Genomic DNA, 19,358 nt, shown 5'->3' with positions numbered 1-19,358 from the left:
GGTGGGCCGCAGTCCATGGGGTCAGCAAAGAGTGGAACACGACTGAGCGACTGAGCACGCACAGGCTGCGTTCAACTCGCCGTCTAGAGAGAGAGACGGAGATTCTTATTTTTCCGGCACTGATTGAGCAATATCCTGAGTAAGACAAGGAGGGGCCACCTCCGCCTGCTTTCTCTGAAAGCGTGAGTACAGTGCGCGGGAGCGGAGGTATACAGAGGAGCTCCGCGGCGGTATACCGAGGAGCCCCGCGGCGGTATAGCGAGGAGCCCCGCGGCGGTATAGCGAGGAGCCCCGCGGCGGTATAGCGAGGAGCCCCGCGGCGGTATAGCGAGGAGCCCCGCGGCGGTATAGCGAGGAGCCCCGCGGCGGTATAGCGAGGAGCTCCGACGTCTGGCCATCAGAGGCGGGTTTCCAAGTTCCACGGACGACCGTGAAGATTCCTCATGACTGTGCCTGCCATCAACCTGCGGGGACCTCGACAGCGAACGCTGCCCGACCGCAAGCGGCAGCGGGGACGGAAGGCACCGGCCTCCTCGAGCGCCGGTGCAGGGCGCTCCGGTGGCCCCAAACTTCGGTTCGGGTACCTCGTCTTCGTCATGGGTGTCGTGTTGTGGGTGAGTACCACCGCGGGTACCACTCCGGAACGCGCGCCGGGTGGCCGGTAAATGGCGGCGGGAAAAGACCCGGCGGTGTGCATGCCCGGGTCAGCTGCGGCCGGGGCATGTCCGAGCGAGATCTACCGTGGGCTGAATGCGAGGAAGGAGCAGGTTCAGGGCCTGGCGGGACCGACCCGGGCCCAGAGGGAGAAGAGCCTGTGTTCTCTGTCCCGGTCCTAGGCTTGTCTGGCTGTCCCAGAAGTAAATTCCAAAGGGAAAAGAATGGAAAACTCTTTTGCAAGCTTCTCCGCTCCCCTTCCTTCCCCTCTCCTCCCTCCCGTGTCCCTTCTTCTTTTTCCTCTCCCCTCCCCTTTTTTGTTGAGATTCTAGAATATGCTCATCGCATCTATTCTTCCCCTCGATTTGTACAGAAAAGTAGCTTTCCCACCCTCCCTTGCATTCAGCACCCCTTCTGGGCTGCTGTCAGTCATTTTGCAAATTCCTTCCACTTTCTTCCGCAGCAACCCACAGGGCTTACAGGGTAAATCCCCAGTAATCAGGCGGCTAGCCTCAGGGGCTCTGTCTAGTTTAGGAGGAAAGGGTCTGAAGATGTTCTTTTGATTTCTGTTTTGAGTCTGAAACAGGTGTGGCATGCATCCTGAAAAAACTATTTAATGGCTGCCCTGAACTCCAGGCGGAAGGGTCTACTGTTAACCTAGCTGTCTTTTTACTTGTAAAAACAACCCCACAGCCACACAAATCTTAGAAGAAACAGGTCTCAGAGCACAGGAAGACCTGGAGAACAAGTCTGACACGATGGCTTTGTCACAGCTGATGAGGTTTAGAGTAAAAGAGAAACCCTGTATGATGTTACTTACACGTTACTTACACTTGCACGTGCAATAGAAAAATTACAACAAACTAGTGAGTAACACACAAAAAAGAAGCAGACTCAGGGATACAGAGAAAACCTGGTGGTTACCAGTGAGGAGAGGGAAGCAGGGAGGGTCAAGATAGGGATGAGGGGAAAAGAAGAGTTACTGTGAGATTATATGAAATCCTGTGTGTGAATCGCTTGAAAATTGTAAAGCACTATAGAATTTAAAGAATCTTTTGTTCAAAAAAAACCAAAACAAAACAAACAAAAAAACGAAACGGTGCAGCTTTTAGGGCCCATTTGTCCCCAGGGAGGAAAGAGTAGTGTTGTTTTGGGTAACCTATCAAGGGATAGTGAAAATCAAGCTAGACCCTAAAACAGTTACATCAGCTCCGGGAAGTCACATGGGAACACAGCAAGGTCCAACTAGACTCTGCAAACCCAGCTAACAGTATTGCATCACTTGGGGGAAGTAAGTGGTAAGAAGCAGGAAAGGAAATCCCTACTCGGGACTCAGCTCTAACTTCACCAGCTTGGTAGCGGTGGACAAATTGCTGAGCCGAACTGAAGACACTTCCACGACCCATCCTCCGTTCTCAGTTCCTTCCTTTCTTTTAATTGGCCAAGGCTCAAAGGCTGCAGGAATCTTAGTTCCCAACCTAGGATCCAGCCTTGACCCCCGCAGTGAAAGTGCGGCACCCTAACCACTGGACCGCCAGGGAAGTTTCCTCCTTTCCCTCTCTTTTGTCCCACGCTGCTGCTCCACCGCAGCCCTCCTGTCTCCCTCCTCTCTCTCTCTCTCTCTCACACCCCCAACCCACTCTCCACACACACACACCACAAGTCTGTGAGTGGCAAAGTCTCACATCTCCACCGCACTGGTGCACCCCAGTGTTTGTCTCTCAAACAGCCCAAAATGGAGATTACACACCAGGAAGCCTGCTCCTCGTCCATCCCAGCCCCACCCCCCCCCACCCCCACTCCCGTTACTTTGACTTCGTTCTTGTCTGTGATCCTGGCACTGTGGGACTTTTCCCTCCATGTCCACACCTGTTCTCTGCCACTGGGAGTCTTGTCCCATCTGCCTTGCAGCCCTTCCAGGCTCTTTTCACCTTGGTGACTTTACGGGAATTGCTGTCTCTGCCTCAGGTTCCTGTGGCCAGAACTGCCCTGAGGAAAGCAAGGACCTCGCCTTGTCCCCGGTGCCCCACAGCCCCTGCACAGGGCTACTCAGCAGGCTGCAGACAGGACTCCCCCTGAATGCGTGGGTGGTGTGGGTTCTAAGATGCCTGCACTAATGTTAGTGTTGTGTCCTGCTCTGAGGGGCATGGAGGGTATTGATCTGGGTGGTGGGAAATGTGACCGGCAAGCTGGGGACAGAATAGAGATAACTGAATGTCAATGCTGAAGGATTGCCCAGGTCCATAGAAGACTATTTCAAGTTTTCATCTGATGTTACCAAAGATTTTTTAAACGTATATTTGTAGTGTTACAAGTGTCAATTCATCAGGAAGACATCTTAACCATAAATATATTGTGCCTAATAAAAGAGCTTTAAAAATACATAAAGCAAAAATGGATGAAATCAAAGGACTATCATATCACCCTTTAATGAAAATGAAAAAGGGTAGTAACATTATCGGGCTTCCCCAGTGGTTCAGCGGTAAAGAATCTGTCTGCCAATGCAGGAGACACAGGTTAGATCCCTAGGCTGGGGAAGATCCTCTGGAGGAGGAAATGGCAACCCACTCCAGCATGCTTGCTGGAATATCCCATAGAGGAGCCTGGCAGGCTACAGTCCATGGGGTCTCAGAGTCTCTCACAACTTAGCCACTAAACAACAGCAAAAGTAACGCTGTTAACCATAATGGGAATTCCCCTGACCGTTCAGTTGTTAGGACTCAGCTGTCTTATGGAGGGCACAACAGGTTCATTGGTTGAGGAACTAACATCCTCAAAGCTGCACAGAGAGACCAAATTAAAAAAAAAAGAAAAAGAAAAATCAACCATCTTGATTTAATTGACATTCAGAGAGCACGCTTGCAACATCTAATGAAGACTCATTCTTTTTTGATGAATGTGGTACTTCCACTAAGATAGACCACATTCTAGACAATTTAAAAAGTCTAAATAAGTTTAAAAGCAATGAAATCATATAAACTCTATTCTCTGACTTTAATGAAATTACATTGCTAGTCAAGAATGATCTCTAGAAAAGGACTCCAAAATTTGACTATTAAGCAACATCCTTCAAATCATTATGGTTCTTACATGAAATCAAAAGAATATTTTTTTTGAATTTAAAAACAAATAGTAATGAATACATACTAAGTGGAAACTTGTGAAAAGCTGCTAACACAGTGCTTAAACTGCAGTTTTCAATTAAAGTGTGCTGCTGCTGCTGCTGCTAAGTCACTTCAGTCGTGTCCGACTCTGTGCGACTCCATAGACGGCAGCCCACCAGGCTCCCCCGTCCCTGGGATTCTCCAGGCAAGAACCCTGGAGTGGGTTGCCATTTCCTTCTCCAATGCATGAAAGTGAAAAGTGAAAGTGAAGTCACTCAGTCGTGTCCGACTCTTTAGTGACCCCATGGACTGCAGCCTACCAGGCTCCTCCGTCCATGGGATTTTCCAGGCAAGAGTACTGGAGTGGGGTGCCATCACCTTCTCCGAATTAAAGTGTGAGTGCATGCTAAGTCACTTCAGTTGTGTCCTAGCCTTTGTAACCCTATGGACTGTAGCTCGCCATGCTCCTCTGTCCAAGGGATTCTCCAGGCAAGAATGGAGTGGGTTGTTGTGTCCTCCCCCTGGGAATCTTCCCGACCCAGGGACTGAACCCACATCTCTTTAAGTCTTTAAGTCTCTTGCATTGGCAGGTGGGTTCTTTACCACTGGTGCCACCTGGGAAGCTCTTCCAATTAAAGATGTTCTATTAAAAAGAATAGGGGGTTGGGAGAAGTGGGGAGTAAAATTTTTTTAAAGTAAAGAAAAAAAAGCGACCTGAAGATTCACATTTTTAAATCACCATAAAATAAGTGTAAATTAAACTCAGAAGAATAGGGAAAAAATAATACTATGAGTAGAAATCAATGAAATAGAATACAAATAATGAAAGGAATTGACAAACCAAGTGTTGATTCTCTGAAATGATGAACAAAATTAACAAACCAAATTTTAAAAGAAAAAAGGCCAAAAAAACAAAAAATACCAGTATCAACAATTAATGATAAGATATTATAACAAACTCTGCAGCCATAGAAAGGACAATAAGGGGAACTTAGGGATAATTTAATGTCAAATAAATTTGAACTTGAATAAAATGGACAAATTCCTTGAGAATATTACTTAGCAAAACAAATACAAGATGAAAAGAAAATCTGATTAATCCTTTATCTTTTTATGAATTAGAATTCATCACTTAAAATCTTACAGCAATGAAAACTGCAGGCCCATGTAGTTTCATTGAGGAATTCTATAAATATTCATAGAAAAAATAATATCAGTCTTATACAAATTCTTTCAGAAAATATGAACAGGCAACAGTTCTTCACTGTTTTATAAAGCCAGCACAACCCTGGTATCAAAAACTTACAATGACATTACCAAAAAAAAAAAATACTGACCAACATCTATTATACACGCAAAAATCCTTCATTAAGGAACTTCGCTGGTGGTCCAGTGGTTAAGACTCTCCCTTTCCAATACAGGGCTTCCCTGGTGACTCAGATGGTAAAGAATCTGCCTGCAGTGGGGGAGACCCAGAGTTAATCCCTGGGTTGGGAAGATCCCTTGGAGAAGGGAATGGGTACCCACTCCATTATTCTTGCCTGGAAAATTCCATGGACAGAGGAGCCTGGCTGTCTACAGTCCATGGGATCGCAAAGCTGGACACAACTGAGCGACTAACACTTTCACTTGCATAGTTTGAAATCAAGAAGCAAGATGCCACCAGCCTTCCTTATCTTTTCTAAAAAATTACTTTGGCTCTTCAGAGTCTTTTGTGGTTCTGTAAAAAGTTTAATTCTTTGTCCTATTTCTGTGAAAAGTGCCATTGAAATTTTGATAAAAATTGCATCGAATCTATAGATTTCTGTGGGTATATGGACATTTACAAATACTGATTATTCAAATCCATAAGCATGGACTATTTTTCCATTTATTTGTGCAGTTTTCAATGTACAGGTCTTTGACCTCCTTGGCTAAATTTATTCAACTTATTCATAGGAATTTTATTTTTTTGATGCCACTGTAAATTAGATTGTTTTCTTATTTCTCTTTCTGCTGGTTTGTTATTCATGTAAAGAAATGCACCATATGTTTTCATATTGATGTTTATATCCTGTAACTATACTGGCTTCATTTATTAGTCTTGAGGTTTTTTTTCAGTGGAGTGTTTAGCATTTTCTATACATAATATCATGTCACCTGCAAAATGTGACACTTTTAGTTCCTCCATTCCAAGTTGGATGCTTTTTATTTCTTTTTCTTACCTAATCGCTCTGGCTGGGACTTCTAATACTATGTTAAATAAAGATGACAAAAGTGAGTGTCTTTATCTTGTTCCTGATCTTAGAGGAGATAATTTCAGCTTTTCACTATAGAATGTGGTGTTTGCTGTGGCCTTGTCACATAGGGTTTTATTTGTTGAGGTGTATTTCCTCTATGTCTGCTTTGTTGAGAGTTTTATCATAAATCAATATTGAATTTGTCAAATGCTTTTTTTGTACCCATTGAGATGATCATATGACTTTTGTTCTTCATTTTACCAATGTGGTATATCACATTGACTGTGATTTTTTTTTTTATTTGTAAATTTTGAACCATAGTTTGCATCCTTAGAATAAATCCCACTGATTATGTTGTATGGTCCTTTTAATGTATTGTTGAATTCAGCTTTCTAAAATTTTGTTGATGACTTTTGCGTTTGTGTTCATCAAGAATATTGGCCTGTAAATTTCTTTGTGTGTGTATGTGGCTGACTTCCAGTCAACCTGAATCTAGGCACTGAGATCTTCCCCTTTGGGATAGTGTTACTGCAAGTGTGTGTGTGGGTCTGGCTGCTCTCTGCCCAAAAGCCAATAAACAGTCCAGGTTGGTGGTAAGGAAAGTTTGCTTTATTTCAGATGCTTACAACTGGGGGGCGAGAGTGGTGAACATCTCTCTGAAGGCCGACTCCCCGCCCCCACCGGCAACCTGTGGGCAAGAGCTTTTATAGACAGAAGTTAGGAGGGAGCCACATACAGAAACAGCAGAGTCAGCTCTGATAGTCATCTTCAAATTGATCATCGGTGGTCTGACCAACATCATCTTAATTGTTTTAGGTCCAGTTCCAGGGTCCATTTGTTTCCATTTCTCTGAGGCCAGTTCTTGGAATTGTGGCAGCTCATATCCTGGGTACAGTCTGGTCATCATGTAGTTAACTTCCCCACTTGGGGTTTCAGTATCTGTAAGACAGCTCACCATGAAGATGCTCAACATCACTCATTATCAGAGAAATGCAAATCAAAACCACAGTGAGATACCATCTCACACGGATCCACAAACAATAAATGCTGGAGAGGGTGTGGAGAAAAGGGAACCCTCTTACACTGTTGGTGGGAATGCAAACTAGTACAGCCACTATGGAGAACAGGGTGGAGATTCCTTTAAAAACTGGAAATCGAACTGCCATATGACCCAGCAATCCCACTGCTGGGCATACACACCAAGGAAACCAGAATTGAAATAAACATGTGTACTCGAATGTTCATCGCAGCACAGTTTACAATAGCTAGGTCATGGAAGCAACCTAGATGTCCATCAGCAGATGAATGGATAAGAAAGATGTGGTACACAATGGAATCTTACTCAGCTATTAAAAAGAGTGCATTTGAATCAGTTCTAATGAGGTGGATGAAACTGGAGCCTATTATACAGAGTGAAGTAAGTCAGAAAGAAAAACACCAGTACAGTATACTAATACATGTATACGGAATTTAGAAAGATGGTAACGATAACCTGTATGGGAGACAGCAAAAGAGACACAGATATAAAGAACAGACTTTTGGACTCTGTGGGAGAAGATGAGGGTGGGATGATTTGAGAGAATAGCATTGAAACATGTATATTATCATAGTTAACTAGATCTCCAGTCTCGGTTCGATGCATGAGACAGGGTGCTCAGGGCCGGTGCACTGGGATGACCCTGAGAGATGGGATGGGGAAGGAGGTGGGAGGGGGTTCAGGATGAGGAACACATGTTCACCCACGGCTGATTCATGTCAATGTATGGCAAAAACCACTACAATATTGTAATTAGCCTCCAATTAAATTAATTAAAAAAAAAAAAAGACAGCTCACAGGATATGGCTCAGAATATTATCTATAGCCCTTGAGAAAGAAAGAAAGATCCTTGACTAAGCTTAATCACTACATTATTATTATTTGGTCTCCTTTGACTATTTTCTTTAGTTTCTGCATTTCTCACTTCTTTGATGAAACTTATTCTTGGACTGAAGTTTTCCATAGACAAGAGGCAGGCAAAGGACGTAGTGGGGGGAGGGGCAAGGACCATAGTGTCCTGCTCCGTTGCAATAGGACAGGTCTTGGCACATGCTCAACTACTGGGAACTCTTAAAAAATATAGTAGGCTGCTTCAACAATCCCAAGAGTTTGAGAGATGACTAAGAGCAGGCTGAATGAAAAATTCATTTCTTACACAAGGCAACTCCTTCAAAACTGGGAGAGAGGGGGTTTCATCTACTGTATAGAAAGAAACACAGAGAGTCAAGCAAAATGAAGAAACAGAGAAACCTGTTCCAAGTCACTAAATGCGATAAAGCCTTAGGAAGAAGCCTTAATGAAATGGAGATAAATAATTTAGTTGATAAAGAGTTCAAAGTAATGGTCATAAAGAAGCTTGCTGAACTGGGGAGAAGAATGGATGAACACAGTGAGAACTTCAAGAAAGAGATGGGAAATATAAGAAACTGTCAAATAGAAGCCACAGAGCTGAAACATACAATAACTGAACTGAAAAACAATAGAAGGGTTCAGCAGCAGACTAGGTAAAGTAAAGAAAGGATCAGTCATCTCAAAGACAAAGCAGTGGTAACTTCCCTGGTGGCCCAGTGGTTAAGACTCCAGCTTACAGTGCAGGGGAAAGTGAAAGTGAAATTCACTCAGTCCTGTCTGACTATTTGCGACCCCTTGGACTGTGTGGATCACGATAAACTGTGGAAAATTCTGAAAGAGATGGGACTACCAGACCACCTGACCTGCCTCTTGAGAAACTGTATGCAGGTCAGGAAGGAACAGTTAGAACTGGCCATGGAACAACAGACTGGTTCCAAATAGGAAAAGGAGTACGTCACGGCTGTATATTGTCACCCTGCTTATTTAACTTCTAAGCAGAGTACATCATGAGAAACGCTGGGCTGGAAGAAGCACAAGCTGGAATCAAGATTGCCGGGAGAAACATCAATAACCTCAGATATGCAGATGACACCACCCTTATGGCAGAAAGTGAAGAGGAACTAAGAAGCCTCTTGATGAAAGTGAAAGAGGAGAGTGAAAAAGTTGGCTTAAAGCTCAACATTCAGAAAGCGAAGATTATGGCATCTGTTCCCATCACTTCATGGGAAATAGATGGGGAAACAGTGTCAGACTTTATTTTTCTGGGCTCCAAAATCACTGCAGATGGTGATTGCAGCCATGAAATTAAAAGACGCTTACTCCTTGGAAGGAAAGTTATGACCAACCTAGGTAGCATATTGAAAAGCGGAGACATTACTTAGCCAACAAAGTCCGTCTAGTCAAGGCTATGGTTTTTCCAGTGGTCATGTACGGATGTGAGAGTTGGACTGTGAAGAAAGTTGAGCGCCAAAGAATTGATGCCTTCGAACTGTGGTGTCGGAGAAGACTCTTAAGAGTCCCATGGACTGCAAGGAGATCCAACCAGTCCATTCTGAAGGAGATCAGTCCTGGGTGTTCTTTGGAAGGACTGATGCTAAAGCTGAATCTCCAGGTCTTTGGCCACCTCATGCGAAGATTTGACTCATTGGAAAAGACTCTGATGCTGGGAGGTATTGGGAGCAGGAGGAGAAGGGGATGAGATGGCTGGATGGCATCACTGACTCCATGGACATGAGTTTGAGTGAACTCTGGGAGTTGGTGATGGACAGGGAGGCCTGGCGTGTTGCAATACATGGGATCGCAAAGAGTTGGACACAACTGAGCGACTGAACTGAACTGGACTATACAGTCCATGAAATTCTCCAGGCCAGAATGCTGGAATGGATAGCCGTTCCCTTCTCCAGGGGTTTCTCTCAACCCAAGGATCAAACCCAGGTCTCCCGCATTGCAGGCAGATCCTTTACCAGATGAGCCATCAGGAAAGCCCAAGATTACTGGAGTGGGTAGCCTATCCCTTCTCTAGCAGATCTTCCCGACCCAGGAATTGAACTGAGGTCCCCTGCACTGCAAATGGATTCTTTACCAGCTGAGCTACCAGAAAGCAATGCAGAAGATGTAGGTTCAATCCCTGGTCAGGGAACTGAGGTCCCATATGCCACGGTGCAACTAAGCACACGCTGCGACTGCTGAGCTCACACACCACAACCTGAGAGTCCATGCACTGCAACAAAAGAGCCACGTGACAAAACTAAGACCTGATGCAACCAAATAGACAAATATATATTTTTCAAAATGTTTTAAAAAAGGACAAAGCAGTGGAACTTGCCCAATCAGAATATCAGAGAAGAAAAAGAATGAAATAAAGTGAAGATAGCTTCAGGAACTTATGGGACAACATTAAAGGACATTATAGGGCAATACTGCATTATAGGGCTCCAAAGGAGAACTAGAAAGGGGCAGAAAACTTATTTGATTAAATAATGGCTGAAAACTTACCTAACGTGGGGAAGGAATCAGACATCTAGATACAGGAAGCTCAGAAAGTTCCAAATAAGGACCTTAAAGAGATCCTTGCTGCTACTGCTGCTGCTGCCTTAAAGAGATCCTTACTAAGACACATTATAATTAAAATGTCAAAAGTTAAAGATAATGGAGAGAATATTAAAAACAGCAAGAGAAAAACAACTTGTTACATACAAGGGAACCCCCATAAGGCTATCAACAGACTTTTCAGCACAAAAATTGCAAGTCAGAAGGGAGTGGCACAATATATTCAAAATGCTAAAAGGAAAAAAACATCTAACCAGTAATACTCTACATGGCAAAGTGATTATTCATTAATCGAAGAGAGAGAAACAGTTTTCCAGACAGCTGGCCCTAAAGAATGGTCAAGAGTGGTAAAGAACTCGCCTGCCAATTCAGGAGACTCGGGAGATGCAGGTTCCATCCCTGGGTGGGGAAGATCCTCTGGAGGAGGACATGGCAACTCACTCCAGTGTTCTCTCCTGGAAAATTCCACGGGCAGAGGAGCCTGGTGGGCTCCAAAAAGTCGGACATGACTGAGCACATTATGGTTATGGTTACCAAACAAAAGCTAAAGGAGTTAATCACTAAACTGGCCTTAAAACAGATGTTAAAAAAATTTTTTTAAGCTGAAAATAAAAGCCATTAAATAATAACAAGAACAGATAAGAAAGAATAAATTTCACTGGAAGGTAAATATTTAGTAACAGTACTGGTTTGATTACTTATAAAGCTAATATGAAGCTTAAAGACAAAAGCAGTAAAAATAACTAGGATTACAGTAATTAACAAAGGAATATTCAAGATGAAAAGATGTGAAAAGTGACATCAAAAATGTACAATGTTGGGCGTAGGAGACTAAAAATGATGAGCTTTAGAATGGGGTCGCACTTGTTATCAACTTAAAATAGACTGTTATAGATATAAGTTGTCATATGTGGGGCTTCCTGGGTAGCTCAGCTGGTAAAGACTCCCCTGCAATGCAGAGGACTCCGATTCAATTCCTGGGTTGGGAGGTTCCCCTGGAGAAGGGACAGGCTACCCACTTCAGTATTCTTGGGCTTCACAAAACAAAACCTATAGTTAATACACAAAAGATCAATGTCTTTTAAAAACCTGAGGATAGTTCCTTAACATTTGATCCTGTAATCTGATTTTTTGTTTGTTTGCACTATGTATAATGCTTATTTGTAAAAGTGTGTGTGTGAGTGTGTGTATGTGTGTGTGAACTGCTTGAGGAGGGAGAGGGAGTCTCCTCATGGGCCAGGGTACCTGATTCTTGGTCCACACACTTGACATTGCTCCAGGGGGTATAGGCCATGGCCACGAGCTTCCTCAGGGCACCTGGGTACAGACACAGGGATGACGTAGAGGACCCATCAGGGACAGCTGGCTGGATGAGGAGAAGGAAGGGGCAACCTCCTGTCCCAGGTCTTCTGACAAGACAGTGGAGAGGGGACAGGCTCCTGCTGTCTGCAGGTCAGGATCCCTTCACTCCCCCTCATTGGGCGGGAAGAGGATCCAGGCTTGTGCCCTGCAGCCCCCGGGCTCCTGCTGAGTGTTCAGAGCTGTCCTTGCAGGGCCTCTGCAAGGCCCACCCTGGCCTCCCTGGGCTGCAGGAGGAGTCCTGTGAGGGGAGGCCTCATCTAGGTCAAGGGTCACAAGGGTGTGGGCACAAGCTGAGCTTCATGCTTCAGTCAAGCTTTAAATACGAGGCCCTCGCGTCCTCCACCTGTTGACTCTTCCTGCCAACCTCAGCCAACACTGGAGTGTCAGAGGACTGCGAATTACTATTGACCTTCAAGTCCCTAAATAGGAAAGATTCAGGTGCTACTGGAGAACAGGGCTGGGTGTGAGGCCAGTCAAGTTGGCTCAGGGTTGTATAGGAACCTTGAAGGAGCACACTCGTGGCCTCATTATGACTTCTGTCTGCTGTCAGCACCTTTGGGCTTTCTAGGCCCCTTCTTGCTTACAAAAATAATTAAAGATTATATTTAGGACTCAATAGGTATAAAGATGAATATACCTGAGACTGAACTCTATGCAAATAGTTTTGTATGATTTCAAGATTTTTTTTAAAAATTGGAGTATAATTGCTTTACAATATTGTATTATTTTCTGCTGTACAATGAAATGAATCAGCTATATGTATACACATAGCCCTCCCTCTTGGACCTCCCCAATCCTCTAGGTCATCACAGAGAATGAAGGTGAATTCCCTGTGCTATGCAGCAGGTTCCCACTAGTTATTTATTTTACACGTGGCGGTGTATATATGTCAATCCCAATCTCCCAGTTCATCCCATCCCTCCCTCCCCCACCTCCACCCCCATCCCATGTCCAGATGTGTGTCCTATACATTTGTGTCTCTCCTCCTGCCCTGCAATAGGTTCATCTGTACCATTTCTCTAGATTCTACATATATACTGAAAAATTTTTCATGGGCCACTGATGGGATCATGGGCTCTAACCTGCAGCCTGCTGTGCCCAGTGGAGAAGCTAGCTTGGCCTAAGGGGAAATGTGTTGAGGAGGTGTGGGGATGGACACTGCAAGGGGCAGTGTGGGGCCACACAGTCAGATGAGGAGGGGCCTCTGCAGCCTCAGAAGAGCCCACCAGCATGGGAAAGCCTGGGGGCGGTTGGGGCTCTATAGGAAGAGGGGAGAAAATGGGGTACAGGGAAGCTCAGGAGTTTCCCTGGTGGCTCAGATGGTAAAGAATCTGTCTGCCACACGGGAGACCCAGGTTTCACCCCTGGGTCGGGAAAATCCCATGAGAAGGGAATGATCCCCTGATCCCCTGGAGAAGGCAGTGGCTACCCACTCCAGTATTCTTGCCTGGAGAATCCCATGGATAGAGGATCCTGGCAGGCTACAGTCCATGGGGTCGCAAACAGTTGGACATGACTTAGTGACTAAACAACAACAATCAATATAAAACATTGCTGGACTTTTTTTCTTAAATACTGTCTTTGAAATTCAGAATGTATTTTTCACTTGCAACACATCTTGATTCAGAGAAGCTGTTTGAAGTGCTCCATTCCCATAAGGACCTGGTGATTACTCTATTGAACAGCACCACCTGGGCCTCTAGAACTTAGAGAAGGAAGTCCTAATTCTGGTTCTCAAGGAGCTCCTAGTCATTAAGAGACACAAAGAGGCACAGAAAAAATACAGTGATGAGGGAAGAGCCTTCAAACAAAGCTCATGCCATTGGGCCCTGGCGGGAAGACAAGAGGAAAAATGGGTCCGACCTGTAGCGAGTCAAACAGCGACCCACAGGAAGGGGCTCTGTGATCTGGAACGGAGCTGAAGACGTGGAAGAGCTGTCGCAACCCGGGACCCCATGTCCCTAGGCTTGACCTTCACCTCCTGGGCTCGCCTCCTTCAGATGACCTCAGTCTTCCTTGCAGGATCTGTCTCTCTCATCTAACTCATATTTATTAATAATGAAAGATGCTCTTTAAAACACCCAACCTTTAAAACCTTTCCTTAATAATGTGTTATGGTGATGACACTTCCTATTAATGATAAAAAATTCACTCTTCAATAATGATGATACAGCAACTAGGATGCCTTCTGAAAAAGAATGATGTTTCTTCCTTATGCTCTTCTTATTGGATAATTAAAAGTAGGTGGATCAATGAATGAATTGTAATATATGAAACCAGAAGAGTACTGCAAAAATATGAGAAAAAATGTCTTACCACTTTGGAGAGGGGAAGAACTTCTTCAGTATGAAAACAAATTATAAAACTTGCCCAAAGCTATATAAAAATTAAGAAGAAAGCCAAAGGGAAGAAATCATGACAAAGATAAAAACAAACTAGAAAAAAGTACTCAGAACACAAATCACACTTAGAAATGTAATTTCCTTAATCTGTAAGGATTCATAATAAACCGAAAGAAGATCAACGGGAAAATAGTAGACTTGAACAACATTATAAAACAATTAGACCAACGGACATCTATTGAATACTCCAGTCAATAACAAAATACATTCTTCTCAAGTGTGCATGGAACATTCTCCAGAATAAACCATATACTAGCTCATAAAACAAATATCAATATATTTAAAAGGAGAGGCATAATAGAACACATACCCTCCCACCACAATGGAATGAAATTAGAAATCACGAACAGGAAGGAATTGGGGAACTTCACAGCTATGATAAAATTTAAACAACACACTTTCAAATAACCGATTAGTCAAAGAAGATATCAAAAAAGAAATTGTAAAATCTTTTAAGATGAATGAAACTGAAGATACCATATACCAACACTTATGGGATATAGCTAAAGCAGCTGAAAACTTAGAAAGAAATTTATGCCTATAAATGACTGCATTCAGGAAGAAGAAAAATCTCAAATCAATAACCTAATACTATACAGTGAGACACTAGAAAATGAAGAACATACTAAAGGTAAACAGAGGAAGGAAGTAGTACAGATTAGAACAGAAAGTAATGCAACTAAAGCTAGAAAAACAACAGAGTCCATGCTGATGAGCGTGTGATGGACCTCGTGGGGCCCTGGCCCTTCTGCTTGCCCAGGACTGCAGTAGAAACTGGAAAAGGCTGTTCTGGTTCGATCTTCTGCCCCAAGAGGAAGTGGTGAAGGAGGGAGATCAGGTTCATGGAGGGGAGGGGAGCCAGCTGTGGTAGACTGGTTGCTCTAAGAGATGTTGTGTTACTTATTACCTGTCTTGTTTTCACTAGCTGTCAATATATTCCTGAAACCTCAAGCAGGCAGCACAGAGCGGGTGCTCCTATGGTTGTTGTATGATTGAATAAAGGCTGCATGTATTCCACTGTGTGGTGGTTATAATATTTAGTAATAATCCTCCTAAAACTAAACATTTCTGATTTTTTTCAAAATTATTACATTGAATATATTTGAAAATAAAACCATATATGTTTTCTGATGACGTTAGTAGGTGACTTTCTAGAAGAGTAGAATCTGGGTCAACCCACCAAGCATATTTTGTACTTGTAAATATACAAGTGTATTTTTACTGTAACCCAGCTATACACACACACTTGGGCACAGGTGCATCCAGCTTTGGTTCCTGGAATTCAGTAGTTTTGATCTGATGTTGTGGGTCGGTCTTTGTTTTATTTTTCCTAACTGAAAAAATATTTCATATGATCCATTTATTTATTTAGATTTTTGGCTGCAGTAGGTCTTCATTGCTGCACGTGGACTTGTTCTAGTTGCAGTGAGCAGGGGCTGCTCTTCAGTGCAGTGCCCAGGTTTCTCATTGCAGTGGCTTCACAAATAAATAGATCTTTAAAAACTATGCCAGAAACGTCACATAAAGTAACTCTCCTCTAATTAAAAATTTAAAACACACACACACACACACACACACACACACCCCAGTGTATAGGAGAAAAACTATACGAACAGCTTAACAGATGCAGAAAAAGAATTTGAACTGACACTTAACCCCCTGTAATGAAAAGGTGAAAGTGTTAGTTGCTCAATCGTGTCCCAACAATTTGCAACCCCATGGACTGTAGCCTGCCAGGCTCCTCTGTCCATGGAATTCTCTAGGCAAGAATACTGGAGTGGATTGCCATTCCCTTCTCCAGGGCATCTTCCTGACACAGGGATTGAACCTGGGTCTCCTGCGTTGCAGGCAGATTCTTTACTGTCAGAAAAGGGACCTTCCTCCATATGATGAAGGCCACTCCCTCTTGGGGTCACATTAGAGATTAGGATAACTGAGGAAGGGGCATGAGGGAATGTTTTGAAGCAAGCTAATTTCCATGATCTAGATAGAGGGTTTGGATTTCCCAACTGTATGCATTGAAAAAAAACCAAAAAACTCTTTGAATGGTTCCCGTAAGATTGTGCACGTCTTTCTTTGGAAATCTTAACATTGACGTAAACTGTAAAGAAATATTGAGCTTGAGTTACTGACATAATGCCGATGTATTAAAAGTTGCAGATATGAATTTCATCATAAAAATAAGACAGGAGAATGGACAGAGGGGGATGGATAGAGAAAGAAATATGTGATACACCTAAGTTACAGAACTTAGGTGGTGAGCATATAAGAGTTTAATGAATGAATCTTAGAACTTTGTTGGATGTTTGAAACTGTTCGTAACAAAACATTGAGGGAGAGAGTCTGTGAGAGGAGAACCAGGGAAGAAAGGAAGGCATAGGATTGTGAGGGCAGGGAAGGGAGAGTCCACCAATTTGGGGTGACTCGGAGGAGGCCCAGACTGGGGAAAGGATGATTAGGGGACACATATGAGCTTAGCTGTCCCCAAATATTTAACTGGTGGCATTTTATCTTGTTTAGATGCAGGCAGTTGAACTGGGCTCAACATAAGCTGTTTCCATTTTCACTTTGTTTTTCTTTCTTTTTTTTCCTCTTCATGTCATTTTCTACTTTAAATCACTCCCAGATTAAAGTTACAAAACTATACAAAACCCTTTGTTTCCTGTATCATCTGAAACATAGCTGCTGACATGACAGATCCCATGACTGGACAGTTGAATGTGTATTTCCCACAAATGAGGGCAGTCTCCCCCCAAATGACAAGACAATCCTGAACGTCAGAACACTATAATCAACACATTAATCCTGGTGGAATCCTCAGACTCCAGTGATTTCAGACTGGCCCCATTCTGTCATTTTTAGCACAGAGACTTGGCTCAAAACCCTATATTGCAATTTCTTCTTTCTCCATGTGGTTCTGGTATTTTGTGGAACACTGACAGCTGCCTTTTGGGGACCGCTTGTTGGATTAAAGCCATAAGTCCATTACTCAATATGTGATTCTATATCCTGATTATGAAAAATTGTATTCATGGCAGAACCCTCATTTGTGAAAATGTGTGTGTGTGTGTGTGTGCACGCACTGTGAGAAAGAAAGAGAGAGCCTGAGAGTATTCACACGTGGTCAAATAGAAGAAGTCAAGACACAAAATAATGGATGTTTTCTCTAATCAAGGGGATCTCTATGGTTTCTGTGTCCTTATAAAAAAAATTTTCCTTGTCCATACTTTCTGGGCTTCCCAGGTGGTGCTAGTGGTAAAGAACCAGCCTGCCAACACAGGAGATGCAAGAGACTGAAGTTTGATCCCTGGGTCGGGAAGATCCCTGGAGGAGGAAATGGCAACTCACTCCAAAATTCTTGCTGGGAGAATCCCATGGACAGAGGAGCCTGATGGGCTACAGTCCATGGGGTTGCAAAGAGTTGGACATATCTGAGCACATACTTTCTGGAATAAACATTTTAAGAGGAAAAAATACAGGGGAAAAAACTTAAGTGTAAGTTACTTGCTAGCACAAAAGGCCAAAGAACAAACATGAATGAGAGTTGAGAGCTGGGAAGAAAGGTCCCAGTTCTGTTTCATTTTGCAGGTAGTGGTCAAGGAAATGTGGGGTGGATCCTAGAAGGGGTGAGAGTGTGGAAGCCACTCATGCCTGTCCCTGCTTTGTCCCCATAGGTCAAAGCTGCTTCAGCCATATCTGTAAGGAAGGATGAAATTCACCAGCAGTCATCAGCCCCACTGGAACGGAGCCCCCAGCAGAACTTATGTCCACCAGGTAGATTATAAGACTGGTCTCCAACCCTTGTCTTCATGTCTGTGTATTTATTTTTGGCTGTGCTGAGGCTGTGTTGCTGCATGGGCTCTCTCTAGTTGTGGAGAGCGGGGCCTGCTCTCCAGTTGCGGTACTTGAGCTTCTCCCTGGGGGGCTTCTCCTGTTGCAGAGCACAGGCTCTCGGGTGCACGGGCTGCAGTAGTTTCAGCCTGTGTGCTCAGTGGTGGTGGCTCCCGAGCTGTAGAGTGCAGGCTCAGTGTTTGTGACACGTGGGCTTAGCTGCTCTGCAGCATGTGCGATCTTCTCAGACCAGGGATCGAACCCATGTATTCTGCATAGGCAGGGAGATTCTTTACCACTGAGCCACCAGGGAAGCTCCTGACCTTTCTTTTTACTGTTTAATGTGCCAGCTATGAGTGTGACTTGGATGTGTGGCTTGTAATATATTTCTGTCGGCAGTACTGGTCTAGGGTATGTGTTAGATGAAGAATCAAAAGATGAAAGCCCAGTTGAGGAGAGTTCCCCTTGTGGATTCCACAGATGGCCAAAAGAGGCCTCCGCAGCCACATTGCCAGCCTCAGGGAATGCTGTGGGGATTTTCTCACCAGCTTTTCCCTTCCTTCCCAGGATTCTATATGGAAGAAGCCATTGGAGGTTGTGCCCCATGCACCGATGGGATAGACTACACCAGTCATTCAAACACCCTCCCTTCTTGCTTACCTTGCACGACTTGCAAATCAGGTACAGAGCCTGTGGTCCCGCATGCCTGCAGTTAGGGTGCTGGGTGATGAGATGGGATTTAAATGGGACGAGGAGTCAGAGACCTGATTTCCAGCCCAGCTAGGTCTTCATCCTGTCTTAGGTCAGTAAAATAATGAAAACAGAAGTTACTTGCATAACGCATTTCAACTGGTAGGGAAGTCTTTCAGAACATCAGCTGGAAAGAGGAGAATAACGTGTCCCTTGATGGAGGGGGCTGGATGGTAAGAGTGCAGAAGGCCTGGGGGAGTGGGGCAGGGCTGGGTTTGAGCTGTGTGATGTGTCTGATCCTGGGCCAGGCTCCTGCGGGCGCCATGCCCTCTACTCTGGGGTCTCAGCCTCTTTCAGTCTTCATGACCTGAGGTCCCTCTGCCTCTCCAGCAGGGCATCACCCGTTGGGACATCAACCAAGGGTTCCTCTCCATCCACAGCATCTCAGATTACACCTCACCCCAGCCCACTTCTTGCTCCTTATTTGTGATCTAAAACATTTTGCTTCCTAACCCTGATGCAATCTGTAATGATGCACAGTGCCTTTTGTATGCCTCGGTTGGTGACACGTGAACAGTGGCTGTTCTATGGATGGTGTATGTGTGTTGCCACAGAAAATGCCCCCAAAATTACTTTAAAAAAAAGATTAACTCATTTA

The 19,358-nt window shown here is 44.0% G+C and overlaps 1 protein-coding gene and 1 pseudogene across 1 annotated transcript; one reads left to right on the top strand and one right to left on the bottom strand.

Moving 5' to 3' along the window:
* LOC129650346 (rho-related BTB domain-containing protein 2-like) overlaps window positions 1-19,358 on the bottom strand; it is a 150,215-nt pseudogene that overhangs the window by 24,512 nt on the left and 106,345 nt on the right.
* LOC129650349 (tumor necrosis factor receptor superfamily member 10D-like) lies at window positions 374-18,807 on the top strand. The gene is made up of 3 exons (XM_055578733.1): window positions 374-614; window positions 17,854-17,953; window positions 18,578-18,807. The coding sequence occupies exons 1-3, from the start codon at window positions 444-446 to the stop codon at window positions 18,724-18,726; spliced, it is 420 nt and encodes a 139-aa protein (XP_055434708.1). The 5' UTR covers window positions 374-443; the 3' UTR covers window positions 18,727-18,807.

This window comes from Bubalus kerabau, chromosome 4, assembly GCF_029407905.1.
Source record: "Bubalus kerabau isolate K-KA32 ecotype Philippines breed swamp buffalo chromosome 4, PCC_UOA_SB_1v2, whole genome shotgun sequence".
Classification (NCBI taxonomy): Eukaryota; Metazoa; Chordata; class Mammalia; order Artiodactyla; family Bovidae; genus Bubalus; species Bubalus kerabau.
Note: the sequence above shows the minus strand (reverse complement) of the source record. Positions and strands in the feature narration are given on the sequence as shown.

What these genes read in the sequence shown, in the direction of transcription:
- LOC129650349 (XM_055578733.1), top strand. Translation starts at nt 444, where the DNA reads ATGACTGTGCCTGCCATCAACCTGCGGGGACCTCGACAGCGAACGCTG. An exon ending in TCATGGGTGTCGTGTTGTGG is followed by an intron (nt 615 to 17,853) that starts GTGAGTACCACC and finishes TTGTCCCCATAG; the next exon opens with GTCAAAGCTGCTTCAGCCAT. An exon ending in GCAGAACTTATGTCCACCAG is followed by an intron (nt 17,954 to 18,577) that starts GTAGATTATAAG and finishes CTTCCTTCCCAG; the next exon opens with GATTCTATATGGAAGAAGCC.